Here is a 14510-nt window from a genome sequence, read left to right on the forward strand (position 1 = left end):
TGGGTTAGTGCACCACGGCTAACCGGGAGGGAGTCCAGGGAAAAGTCAGGACCTGCCAAAGAGGCAAGACACTTTTGCTCCCCTCTTTGTTTCCTGGTGCGTGAGGAGAGGGGATTAAGAGCGCTGCTTAAAGGAGCCCCAGAGACGGGCGCAAGCCGCGGCTAACAGCGCGGACCCCAGAGACGGGCATGAGACGCTAAGGCTGCTGCTGCCACCACCAAGAAGCCATTGTGCAAGCACAGGTCACTATCCACACCCCTCTTCCGGAGAGCCTGTGCATCCCGCCACTGCCAGGGTCCCGTGATCCAGAGACAACTTCCCCGGGAGAACGCACAGGGCGCCTCAAGCTGTTGCAACGTCCCACCGGCCTCTGCCGCCGCCGCAGGCTCGCCCCGCAACCGCACTCCTCCCTCCCTCCCTCTGGCCTGAGGGAGCCAGAGTCCCTGAAGCAGCTGCTCCTTTAACCCCATCCTGTCTGAGCGAAGAACAGACACCCTCTGGTGACCTACACACAGAGGGAGGGCCAAATCCAAAGCTGAGCCCCAGGAGCAGTGAGAACAAAGAAGAGAAAGGGAAATCTCTCCCACCAGCCTCAGAAGCAGCCGATAGAAGCTCCACAATCAACTCGATATACCCTGCATCTGTGGAATACATGAATAGACAAGGAATCATCCCAAATTGAGGAGGTGTACTTTGAGAGCAACATCATTTTTTCCCCTTTTCCTCTTTTTGTGAGTGTGTATGTGTATGCTTCTATGTGAGATTCTGTCTGTATAGCTTTGCTTTCACCATTGGTCCTAGGGTTCTATCCGTCCGGTTTTTTTTGTTCGTTTTTTTCTTTAAAAAATTTTTTTTTGCTAAATAATTATTTTTTATTTTAATAACTATATTTTATTTTATCTTACTTTATTTTATTTTATCCCCTTCCTTCCTTCCTTTTTCTTTCTTTCCCTTCCTTCCTTCCTTCTTCTTTCTTTCTTCCTTTCTTTCCTCCTTTCTTTGTTTCTTTCTTTCTTTTCTTCTCCTTTTATTCTGAGCCGTGTGGCTGAAAGGATCTTGGTGCTGCAGCCAGGAGTCAGTGCTGTGCCTCTGAGGTGGGAGAGCCAACTTCAGGACACTGGTCCACAAGAGACCTCCCACCTCCACATAATATCTAACGGCGAAAATCTCCCAGAGATCTCCATCTCAACACCAGCACCCAGCTTCACTCAACGACCAGCAAGCTACAGTGCTGGACACTCTATGCCAAACAACTAGCAAGACAGGAACACAACCCCACCCATTAACAGAGAGGCTGTCTAAAATCATAATAAGTCCACAGACACCCCAAAACACACCACCAGACGTGGACCTGCCCACCAGAAAGACAAGATCCAGCCTCATCCACAGGAACACAGGCACTAGTCCCCTCCACCAGGAAGCCTACACAACCCACTGAACCAACCTTAGCCTCTGGGGACAGACACCAAAAACAACGGGAACTACAAACCTGCAGCCTGCGAAAAGGAGACCCTAAACACAGTAAGATAAGCAAAATGAGAAGACAGAAAAATACACAGCAGATGAAGGAGCAAGATAAAAACCCACCAGACCTAACAAATGAAGAGGAAATAGGCAGTCTACCTGAAAAGAAATTCAGAATAATGATAGTAAAGATGATCCAAAATCTTGGAAATAGAATAGACAAAATGCAAGAAACATTTAACAAGGACATAGAAGAACTAAAGATGAAACAAGCAACGATGAACAACACAATAAACGAAATTAAAAATACTCTATATGGGAACAATAGCAGAATAACTAAGGCAGAAGAACGGATAAGTGACCTGGAAGATAAAATAGTGGAAATAACTACTGCAGAGCAGAATAAAGAAAAAGAATGAAAAGAACTGAGGACAGTCTCAGAGACCTCTGGGACAACATTAAACGCACCAACATTCGAATTACAGGGGTACCAGAAGAAGAAGAAAAAAGAAAGGCACGGAGAAAATATTTGAAGAGATTATAATTGAAAACTTCCCTAATATGGTAAAGGAAACAGTTAATCAAGTCCAGGAAGCACAGAGAGTCCTATACAGGATAATTCCAAGGAGAAACACGCCAAGACACATATTAATCAAACTGTCAAAAACTAAATACAAAGAAAACATATTAAAAGCAGCAAGGGAAAAACAACAAATAACACACAAGGGAATCCCCATAAGGTTAAAAGCTGATCTTTCAGCAGAAACTCTGCAAGCCAGAAGGGACTACCAGGACATATTTAAAGTGATGAAGGAGAAAAACCTACAACCAAGATTACTCTACCCAGCAAGGATCTCATTCAGATTTGATGGAGAAATTAAAACCTTTACAGACAAGCAAAAGCTGAGACAGTTCAGCACCACCAAACCAGCTTTACAACAAATGCTAAAGGAACTTCTCTAGGCAAGAAACACAAGAGAAGGAAAAGACCTACAATAACGAACCCAAAACAATTAAGAAAATGGGAATAGGAACATACATATTGATAACTACCTTAAATGTAAATGGATTAAATGCTACCACCAAAAGAAACAGACTGGCTGAATGGATACAAAAACAAGAACCATATATATGCTGTCTACAAGAGACCCACTTCAGACCTAGAGACACATATAGACTGAAAGTGAGGGGACTGAAAAAGATATTCCATGCAAATGGAAACCAAAAGAAAGCTGGAGTAGCAATTCTCATATCAGACAAAATAGACTTTAAAATAAAGATTAGAAGCGACAAAGAAGGACACTACATAATGATCAAGGGATCGAGCCAAGAAGAAGATATAACAATTGTAAATACTTATGCACCCAACATAGGAGCACCTCAATACATAAGGCAAATACAACAGCCATAAAAGGGGAAATCGACAGTAACACATTCATAGCAGGGGACTTTAACACCCTACTTTCACCAATGGACAGATCATCCAAAATGAAAATAAATAAGGAAACACAAGCTTTAAATGATACATTAAACAAGATGGACTTAATTGATATTTATAGGAAATTCGATCCAAAAACAACAGAATACACATTCTTCTCAAGTGCTCATGGAATATTCTCCAGGATAGATCATATCTTGGGTCACAAATCAAGCCTTGGTAAATTTAAGAAAATTGAAATTGTATCAAGTATCTTTTCCGACCATAACGCTATGAGACTAGATATAAATTACAGGAAAATATCTGTAAAAAATACAAACACATGGAGGCTAAACAATACACTACTTAATAACGAAGTGATCACTGAAGAAATCAAAGAGGAAATTAAAAAGTACCTAGAAACAAATGACAATGGAGACACGACGACCCAAAACCTATCGGATGCAGCAAAAGCAGTTCTAAGAGGGACGTTTATAGGAATACAATCCTACCTTAAGAAACAGGAAACATCTCCAATAAACAACCTAACCTTGCACCTAAAGCAAGTAGAGAAAGAAGAACAAAAAGACCCCAAAGTTAGCAGAAGGAAAGAAATCATAAAGATCAGATCAGAAATAAATGAAAAAGAAATGAAGGAAACGATAGCAAAGATCAATAAAACTAAAAGCTGGTTCTTTGAGAAGATAAACAAAATTGATAAACCATTAGCCAGCCTCATCAAGAAAATAAGGGAGAATACTCAAATCAATAGAATTAGAAATGAAAAAGGAGAAGTAACAACTGACACTGCAGAAATACAAAAGTTCATGAGAGATTACTACAAGCAACTCTATGCCAATAAAATGGACAACCTGGAAGAAATGGACAAATTCTTAGAAATGCACAACGTGCCAAGACTGAATCAGGAAGAAATAGAAAATATGAGCAGACCAATCACAAGCACTGAAATTGAAACTGTGACTAAAAATCTTCCAAGAAACAAAAGCCCAGGACCAGATAGCTTCACGGGCGAATTCTATCAAACACTTAGAGAAGAACTAACACCTATCCTTCTCAAACTCTTGCAAAATATAGCAGAGGGAGGAACACTCCCAAACTCATTCTACGAGGCCACCATCACCCTGATACCGAAAGCAGACAAAGATGTCACAAAGAGAGAAAACTACAGGCCAATATCACTGATGAACATAGATGCAAAAATCCTCAACAAAATACTAGCAAACAGAATCCAACAGCACGTTAAAAGTATTATACACCATGATCAAGTGGGGTTTATTCCAGGAATGCAAGGATCGTTCAGTATATGCAAACCAATCAGTGTGATAAACCATATTAACAAATTGAAGGAGAAAAACCATATGATCATCTCAATAGATACAGAGAAAGTTTTTGACAAAATTCAACACCCATTTATGATAAAAACCCTGCAAAAAGTAGGCATAGTGGGAACTTTCCTCAACATAATAAAGGCCATATATGACAAACCCACAGCCAACATCATCCTCAATGGTGAAAAACTGAAAGCATTTCCACTAAGATCAGGAACAAAACAAGGTTGCCCACTTTCACCTCTCTTATTCAACATAGTTTTGGAAGTTTTAGCCACAGCAATCAGAGAAGAAAAGGAAATAAAAGGAATCCAAATCGGAAAAGAAGAAGTAAAGCTGTCACTGTTTGCAGATGACATGATACTATACATAGAGAATCCTAAAGATGCTACCAGAAAACTACTAGAGCTAATCAATGAATTTGGTAAAGTTGCAGGATACAAAATTAATGCACAGAAATCTCTGGCATTCCTATACACTAATGATGAAAAATCTGAAAGTGAAATCAAGAAAACACTCCCATTTGCCACTGCAACAAAAAGAATAAAATATCTAGGAATAAACCTACCTAAGGAGACAAAAGACCTGTATGCAGAAAATTATAAGACACTGATGAAAGAAATTAAAGATGATACAAATACATGGAGAGATATACCATGCTCTTGGATTGGAAGAATCAACATTGTGAAAATGACTCTACGACCCTAAGCAATCTACAGATTCAATGTAATCCCTATCAAACTACCATTGGCATTTTTCAGAGAACTAGAACAAAAAATTTCACAATTTGTATGGAAACACAAAAGACCCCGAATAGCCAAAGCAATCTTGAGAATAAAAACTGGAGCTGGAGGAATCAGGCTCCCTGACTTCAGATTATACTACAAAGCTACAGTAATCAAGACAGTATGGTACTGGCACAAAAACAGAAAGATAGGGCTTCCTTGGTGGCGCAGTGGTTGAGAGTCCGCCTGCCGATGCAGGGAACACGGGTTCGTGCCCTGGTCCAGAGGGATCCCGCATGCCGCGGAGCGGCTGGGCCCGTGAGCCATGGCCGCTGAGCCTGCGCGTCCGGAGCCTGTGCTCCGCAACGGGAGAGGCCACAACAGTGAGAGGCCCGTGTACCACAAAAAAAAACAAAAAACAGAAAGATAGATCAATGGAACAGGATAGAAAGTCCAGAGATAAAGCCACGCACATATGGTCACCTTATCTTTGATAAAGGAGGCAGGAATGTACAGTGGAGAAAGGACAGCCTCTTCAATAAGTGGTGCTGGGGAAACTGGACAGTACATGTAAAAGTATGAGATTAGATCACTCCCTAACACCATACACAAAAATAAGCTCAAAATGGATTAAAGACCTAAATGTAAGGCCAGAATCTATCAAACTCTTAGAGGAAAACATAGGCAGAACACTCTATGACATAGATCACAGCAAGATCCTTTTTGACCCACCTCCTAGAGAAATGGAAATAAAAACAAAAATAAACAAATGGGCCCTAATGAAACTTCAAAGCTTTTGCACAGCAAAGGAAACCATAAACAAGACCAAAAGACAACTCTCAGAATGTGAGAAAATATTTGCAAATGAAGCAACTGACAAAGGATTAATCTCCAAAATTTACAAGCAGCTCATGCAGATCAATAACAAGAAAACAAACAACCCAATCCAAACATGGGCAGAAGACCTAAACAGACATTTGTCCAAAGAAGATACACAGATTGCCAACAAACACATGAAAGAATGCTCAACATCATTAATCATTAGAGAAGTGCAAATCAAAACTACAATGAGATATCATCTCATACCAGTCAGAATGGCCATCATCAAAATATCTAGAAACAATAAATGCTGGAGAGGGTGTGGAGAAAAGGGAACACTCTTGCACTGCTGGTGAGAATGTGAATTGGTACAGCCACTATGGAGAACAGTATGAGGTTCCTTAAAAAACTACAAATAGAACTACCATATGACCCAGCAATCCCACTGCTGGGCATATACCCTGAGAAAACCATAATTCAAAAAGAGTCATGTACCAAAATGTTCATTGCAGCTCTGTTTACACTAGCCCAGAGATGGAAACAACCTAAGTGTCCATCGACAGATGAATGGATAAAAATGTGGCACATATATACAATGGAATATTACTCAGCCATAAAAAGAAACGAAATTGAGCTATTTGTAATGAGGTGGATGGACCTAGAGTCTGTCATACAGAGCGAAGTAAGTCAGAAAGAGAAAGACAGATACCGTATGCTAACACATATATATGGAATTTAAGAAAAAAAAATGTCATGAAGAACCTAGGAGTAAGACAGGAATAAAGACACAGACCTACTAGCGAATGGACTTGAGGATATGGGGAGGGGGAAGGGTAAGCTGTGACAAAGCGAGAGAGTGGCATGGACATATATACACTACCAAACGTAAAACAGATAGCTAGTGGGAAGCAGCCGCATAGCACAGGGAGATCAGTTCGGTGCTCTGTTACCACCTAGAGGGATGGGATAGGGAGGGTGGGAGGGAGGGAGACGCAAGAGGGAAGAGATATGGGAACATATGTATATGCATAACTGATTCACTTTGTTATAAAGCAGAAATTAACATACCATTGTAAAGCAATTATACTCCAATAAAGATGTAAAAAAATTACTATTAAATTACACATACAGTAAAAAAACAAATACAAAAAACAAGAATTAGCTGGCAGTTATAGCCTTGACGCGGCAGTCTAATGTTAGGAATCTTATTTATTTCATTTCCTAGAACCACCACTTAATTATAATCTTGAGCAAGAAATTTGGATTTCAGGATTAGTTTCTTTATCCACAAATGGACTAGATGACTGATAAGATCTTTAACAGGTCTACAATTATATGAGTTCTTTCAACAAGCATTTTTTTGTCAATACTCACTCTGCTACATTTACTACTCTTATATAACTCCAGGCAAAAAGTAAGCCCAAATACAAGCTATAATATGTTTCCTCAAAGTGTGGCCTGAGGTTGTACAAGAGATAAATTTGGTTCATAAAAGGACAAATGCCTTCTATTTTAATAATTCTCTATTTTATTGTGTATTAAGAAAATTTCAATTAGTATATTAAACCAGTGATTTCATGCACACTGCTTCTTAGAGTGGGCAAGAAGGAAAAATAAAGAAAGTGGTCTCAAAAAATAGTAAGTTTCAGTATAGTTGGTACTCACAAGTTATAAACACCATGAAAGTAGTATGAGAGTGACATAGACTCTAGAAAAATAGAGCCACACAACAAATTCATTTAAAAGCGTGTTCATCACAATGTGCCATATAACATCTATTTTCACGAGATTTTGTAAATGAGTCCATTAAGACTTGAAAGTCCTAGGAGAAGAGAAATAACTACTCCAGGCTGGATCCTCATATTTATTTTTTGCAATATTTTCAGAACAGCATCAAACATGCAATCTGTGAATTGTGAGAATCCAAAATAATGCTAATTGGGAGATTAGGTTTGACATAAATACACTACCATGTGTAAAACAGATAGCTAGTGGGAACCTGCGGTATAGCACAGGGAGCTCAGCTTGGTGCTCTGTTACAACCTAGATGGGTGGGATGGGAGGGGATGGGAAGGGATGGGAGGGAGGCCCAAGAGGGAGAGGATATATGTACACATATGGCTGATTTACTTCATTGTACAACAGAAACTAACACAACATTGTAAAGCAATTATACGCCAATAAAAAAGAATGAAGCACTGAAAAAAGAAAAACAATGCTATGTGTGGAAAATTAAATATTTATTATCGATTGCAAGATTACCTAACTTCCTTAGTGAGTTTAAAAATAAGGGATGAAAGGTGAGGTCCCTACCCATCATTCATCAGCTCTCCACTTACTTTGATGACTTAATATCTTGAAAATAATTATTTATTTATTTATTTATTATTTATTTATTTATGGCTGCATTGGGTCTTCATTGCTGCGCGTGGGCTTTCTCTAGTTTCGGTGAGCAGGGGCTGCTCTTTGTTGTGGTGTGCAGGCTTCTCATTGCAGTAGTTTTTCTTGTTGCGAAGCATGGGCTCTAGGTGTGCAGGCTTCAGTAGTTGTGGCACACGGGCTCCCCAGTTGTGGCTCGCGGGCACTAGAGTGCAGGCTCAGTAGCTGTGGCACACAGGCTTAGTGGCTCCGCGGCACGTGGGAATCTTCCCAGATCAGGGCTCGAACCCATGTCGCCTGCATTGGCAGGCGGATTCTTTCTTAACTTTAAATCTCTCTTACCTTGATATAAAAATTATTTCCTGTTACCTACTTTTCCTATAAATTTAATTAAAAATGGATTGGGAATTAGGAACCATTATATTTATTCTCCTTTCCAGTATAAGTAACTAGTCAACATCAACTGCTAATGTTTTTTTCCTTTAAAAGACATCTAACCTACTGTTATATGAACTAATCATTCTAGTATAGCTCAAACACTTCTTTACTGTACTATGGATTCAGTAATGGATGATGCTATAGGAAAATGATAACATAAAATCCTTACCTCAGGCCTCAGAGAAGGAAGAATAACAATTTCTTGCAATGCTTGTTTTGCCAACTCTTGACCAGCTATATCATCAAATTTAACAGCTGTTCCACTAAGAAACAGAATTTCAGTTAGCTCCGTAACAGAAATATACTTCAGTTATTATAATATTAAGTCTAAGCTCTATGTAACATAGCCATTTTTATGTTAACTGTGAAACTATAGTTATATCAGTAAAGCAATGGTTTTCTACATTTACACTAATTGAAAACCATCATAAAAATTACATATGTAAATTAGACAAGGTATATATTATCCATTTCACTCATGATATATTTCATAAATAAAAAAATTTTAAAACCCCATAAAACACTTTAGATGACAAAACTTACTTGTCCACAATTTCGTTCATTATAAGGTTAGCAAGGTTGCTGTCCACATTCCTAAAGTTCTTCAAGTCTTTCTTTTTACGAGCAGCAGTTGTAGGGGTAGAAGGTTTATTTGTTCTATTTGTTTTTGGTGTACTCTTGAAGGACACAAAATTTTAATGTGAAAACACAACATAACGTTTGCACTTTTCACATGTGAGTCAACCTTAATGTTCACAGAATTAAAGGCTTAAAAGTAGCAAAAAATGGATATAAAAATCCAAAAATTGTATATTTACTCCAAGATAAAATGGCATTCACTATAGAACTACATTTGGCATGAAGTGGGTTTATAGAAGATTTTATCCAGAGAGATTCAGTTACTATAAAATAAAAAGGCTGTATCACAATGCAGTCATACAATTTTGATCCTTGTTAGAATTGTAACAAAACTCTATGTATGTTTAATGTTATAAAACATTTATGTAGATTTAAATAATTAAAAGAATAACAAATTTTAAATGAACTATAGGGAATTCCCTGGTGGTCCAGTGGTTAGGACTCGGCGCTTTCACTGCCAAGGACTCGGATTCAATCCCTGGTCAGGGAACTAAGATACCACAAGCTGCACCATGCGGCCTAATAAATAAATTAATTTTTTTAAAAAAGAATTATACAGTATTATATAAAACAGATTGGATAAGCAAACTTACTATCAAAAAACCTATTTAGAACCAAAAGGAGTTAAAAAAAATTTGCTTAAAAAATAATAGAGAGGGCTTCCCTGGTGGCGCAGTGGTTGAGAGTCCACCTGCCGATGTAGGGGACACGGGTTCGTGCCCCGGTCCGGGAAGATCCCACATGCCGCGGAGCGGCTAGGCCCGTGAGCCATGGCTGCTGAGCCTGCATGTCCGGAGCCTGTGCTCCGCAATGGGAGAGGCCACAACAGTGAGAGGCCCGCGTACCGCAAAAATAAATAAATAATAGAGAAAAAAAGAGGTTTGCTTTTTAGTAGCAAGTTGCCGCTACTACTTAAGAGTCTTAAAAATCTAAATTAAAAAAAAGAAAAATTTCATTCAGTGTTGTAGAAACTTATCGATTCTCTAAGGTATTATAAAGTACTTGTAATAAACTTAAGCAAGCATATGATGTTCAAAATTTTCTATTTGCAACAGCATAGCAATTAAAGTTACTGTCTCCAAATACCTTATGAGTGGCAGTTGCAGGACCAGGTCCCTGTCTCACTCCAGAAACCATGGATAAACCACTGCAGCTAGGTGCTCTGTGGTGGCCTGAAAGACCTGTGGATCCAGTTTTCATAACTGTTTTTGAACGAGGCAGTGAATTACTAGTGTGTGTTAAGGGATCTTTTCTTTTCGGAACAGCTCCACTTTCTAGCAAGGAAAAAAATAAAATCATCATGGTTAGAAAATTGTGGCTAAACATTATAAAAATATAAAGACCAGTACAAATTTGTAAAACTAATAATTTTTTTTTTACTTCAACAATATTTCAAAATAAGATTTCAATCAGAATATATACTAGGGTGTGCATAAGGGTTATTACTGGGTGTGGGCAAGATTATGGGTTATTTAGCTTTTTCCTTTTCCTGATGTATATTATAATTTTCTTATAAGGAATATGTATTTGCTATAAAAAGAAATAACTTTATTTGTGGGGACAGAAGGAGGATATAAAAAAGGTACCAAGCAAAAAGCTGCCAAAATGTTTTTTTCTTTTTTTTTTCTTTGTTTAAAAGCTGCCAGGGCTTCCCTGGTGGCACAGTGGTTGAGAGTCCGCCTGCCAATGCAGGGGACACGGGTTTGTGCCCCGGTCCGGGAAGATCCCACATGCCGCGGAGTGGCTAGGCCCGTGAGCCATGGCCGCTGAGCCTGTGCGTCTGGAGCCTGTGCTCCGCAACGGGAGAGGCCACAACAGTGAGAAGCCCGCGTACCGCAAAAAAAAAAAAAAAAAAAAAAAAAAGCTGCCAAAAATTAAACAAACAAAATGTAGTAAAGGCATTAGGGATAGGTTGTATGCAGAAAAAAAAAAAATAGCACTTCGTTCCAAACTTTTAAGACTACAAAATAGAATGAAAGTCTAGTCTGTGCCACCAAGTTTAAAAAAATAAATTTAATTTAAAGGGTATAAAGATATGGTTAAATCGCCAAGTATTTTTACCCTCTATGCAAATAAACACATATAGGACACCTTCAATTAAATCTAAAAGGTTACCTGACCTAGCTACTGTGCTCTTCTACATAAATTACAGACTTCTGAATGTTCAAATCTCACTGCTTCTAAATAATATTTTCATATACTATATAACAAACATCAGAGTTTATGAATAACAATGTTCACTGTGAAGACAGATGTTAAATCAGTCAGCAAATTAGAGTAGTCTAGAGAAAAGACTAGCTTAAAGACAAAAGCCTTATTGTTGCTCTTGTCATCAAATCCCTTAATATGGCTTAAGGAAACAAAAGAAGGGAACTTAAGAGTACAGTAAATTAGGGACTTCCCTGGCGGTCCAGTGGTTAAGACTCCATGCTCCCAATGCAGGGGGAGCAGGTTAGATCCTGGTCAGGGAATTGAGATCCAAGGGTTCTTTTCTAGTAAACAAATGCGAAGTTCTGTACCGTATGTTCAAGGAACTAATATAATGACCCTATAGGAAGAAGCAGGAAAGCAATCCAGAAAAGGGAATGACAATAAGGAAAAGCTAAGGTGTGAATAAAAGCAAGGTCTGTCTAGGGTGATGATAAGTATCATGCATTTCAGAGGGGAAAAAGGGAGACTGGAGAAGAATTTCTTCAAACAGAAAATATATAGTCCTAAGATTACAAATGGATGGAAATTTTCATAAGGAATTGTGAGAATGACAGCAGACTTTTCATAAAAATAACAAAGGTCAGTAGACAACGGAGTATGCTCAAAATGCTGAAGGAAAAATCAATGCTAACTTTCATTTATTCTATATTCAGGTGACCAGTCACGTAAGAATGAGAGTATTTTCAGACACTAGAAAGGCTGAGAGAGTTTACTATCTACAACCCTCATTAAAAGAAATACTAAAGGAGGCCTTTTAGTTAAAAAGCAAATTAAACACAGAAAGAAGTAAAAATCTGTAATATGAAGCTAGAGAGCAAGAAAAAAGTCAGACAACCTGGGGGGAGGAAAAACCCAAAAGGGAAAACAATTAAAATATATTATTTGTCTTTGGGTGAACAATATTTACTAAGTTTCTAATAATATGAAATATAATTTTTCAATATAACTAAAAACAGTGATATATATGTACATATATACAAACACACACGGAATGAAGGATATTGGTGGCATAAGAGAATTAAACCTTCTTCTACCTGAAAAAGAAGTCAATACATATCAAAAACTCATAAATCAGGAATAGCAATAAAAGCATAATATTTGAAAGTATAATGAGCATGAGAAAAAATAGCAAAGAGTTAAATATTGTATGAGGAGCCAAACTAGGGGTGCAGGTAAGAAAGGGAGATATAACAGGTGGGAAGGGGAATATTATTTCTCTTTATAAACCTTTTCAGTATTTTTAAATCAACATTTTAGGGTATAATCTATGTATAATATTTTGCATGCACTTAAAATGTATAATATATTGGCAAAATAGCCACTAAAATCAAGATACAAAATGTTTCCATCATAGTCAAAAGTTTCCTTGTATCCATTTGCATTCCATTCCTCTTACTGCCCCTAGCCCTAAGCAATGACTAATCTGCTTTCTGATATTGGAGTCATCTGATTTAGCAATTTCTATTAATCTAAGTTCAAGGTCACTGAATCTTTCATTTGACATCTCCAATCTGCTGTTGAGGCTATCTAGCAATTTTTTTCACCAACTGTACTTTTCAACTTTAAAACTTCCATTATTTTTATTGTTTAGTTTATATTCTCTGCTAAGATTGCAGGTTTGTTAACAGATGCCATATTTTCTTTTAATTCTTTGAACATATTTATAATGGTTGCTTTGAAGTCTTTATCTGCTAAATTCAACATGTGGGCCCAGTCAAGAATCAGTTTTTACAGGCTGATTTCTTTCTTGAGTAAGGGTCACACTTTCCTATTTCTTTGCACGTCTAATAATTTTGACTTGAAAATTGGACATTGTAGATAACACATAAAGTAGTAAGCAGACTTTGGCATATCTGCTTCCTAAGAGAGAAGAAGTAACTCATCCAAGTGAAACATCATAGAATGTTCCATAAGTGGGTGACACTAATGAACTAGGCATGAATGAGCCAGCTGATTCACTAAGGCTCAACGGGAATCAAACACCAGTGCTGCATAAATTAGCTGTGAAGTCAGTATGTCCCCCCAACAAGAAGAAAGAACAGAATTGATAACTAGGTATTTAAAATAAGACAGTTTGATTTTTTTAATGGGTCCCAGAAGAGAAAGCTGCTTTTGTCCCCCAACATGGCAGAAAAATACAATGGGATCTCACATGTGGAATTAAGTAGAAAAAAATCAAGATAACAAGGGAAAGGCATACCAGCTTCTCAGGGCTAGAAAATTTTGCTATTTACTCAGGTAGGATTATTAGGATCTCAAATTTGTATTTTGGAAACTTCACTATTTACACATGGTGCATTCTTACATTTCTTTGTTTTTTCAAACAGTTCATTATGAAGATGTCAGCCCTTCACAGCCATGCTAAAAGAAACAGACAAAATACTTCTCTATACTTGAAAAGGTTATTTTAAATCAGATACAGCAGGGAATGGGAAAATGAATATAGTTACTAAGGTGGGGCTCTGTAGTGGAAGACCAAACCAGACTGAGAACTCCTTAAGGGAGAGGTGAAGCCACAAGGGAAAGAGTTGATGACCAACTGTCTCTTCCATCCCGAGAAATCCACTCACACTATTTCTTCTTTATTGAAATCTTGTTCATTGCAGCACTATTTACAATAGCCAGGACATGGAAGCAACCTAAATGTCCATCAACAGAGGAATGGATAAAGAAAATGTTGTATAGCAACTAAGACCTGGCGCAGCCAAATAGATAAATAAATAATAAAATATATTTTTTAAAGATGTGGTACATATATACAATGGAATATTACTCAGCCATAAGAAAGAACAAAATAATGCCAAGTGCAGCAACATGGACGGACCTAGAGATTGTCATACTGAGTAAAGTAAGTTAGACAGAGAAGGGCAAATATCATATAATATCGTTTTTATATGTGGAATCTAAAAAATGGGTACAACTGAACTTATCTACAAAACAGAAATAGATTTACAGAAGTAGAAAACAAACTTATGGTTACCGGGGGTAACGGGGGGGGGATAAATTGGGAGATTGGCATTGACATATATACACTACCATATATGAAATAGATAACTAATAAGAATCTAC

General features: G+C 37.8%; 1 protein-coding gene across 7 annotated transcripts in view; it reads right to left on the minus strand.

The window, feature by feature from the left end:
• Positions 1–14510, minus strand: part of SPAST (spastin) — a 62482-nt gene that overhangs the window by 21090 nt on the left and 26882 nt on the right. For all 7 annotated transcript variants that reach the window (XR_003434102.1, XR_003434101.1, XM_027113442.1 and 4 more), the window contains exons 5-7: positions 10317–10504; positions 9135–9268; positions 8761–8854 (exon numbers count right to left, since the gene is read on the minus strand). Coding sequence is in view for 5 of the 7 variants with exons in the window: in XM_027113442.1 (XP_026969243.1) it covers positions 8761–8854; positions 9135–9268; positions 10317–10504 (416 nt within the window). In the remaining 2 variants the exon portion in view is untranslated. The remainder of the gene's footprint in view (positions 1–8760; positions 8855–9134; positions 9269–10316; positions 10505–14510) is intronic.

This window comes from Aethalodelphis obliquidens, unplaced genomic scaffold (assembly GCF_003676395.1).
Source record: "Aethalodelphis obliquidens isolate GAN/ISIS:26980383/991018 unplaced genomic scaffold, ASM367639v1 scaffold12, whole genome shotgun sequence".
Classification (NCBI taxonomy): Eukaryota; Metazoa; Chordata; class Mammalia; order Artiodactyla; family Delphinidae; genus Aethalodelphis; species Aethalodelphis obliquidens.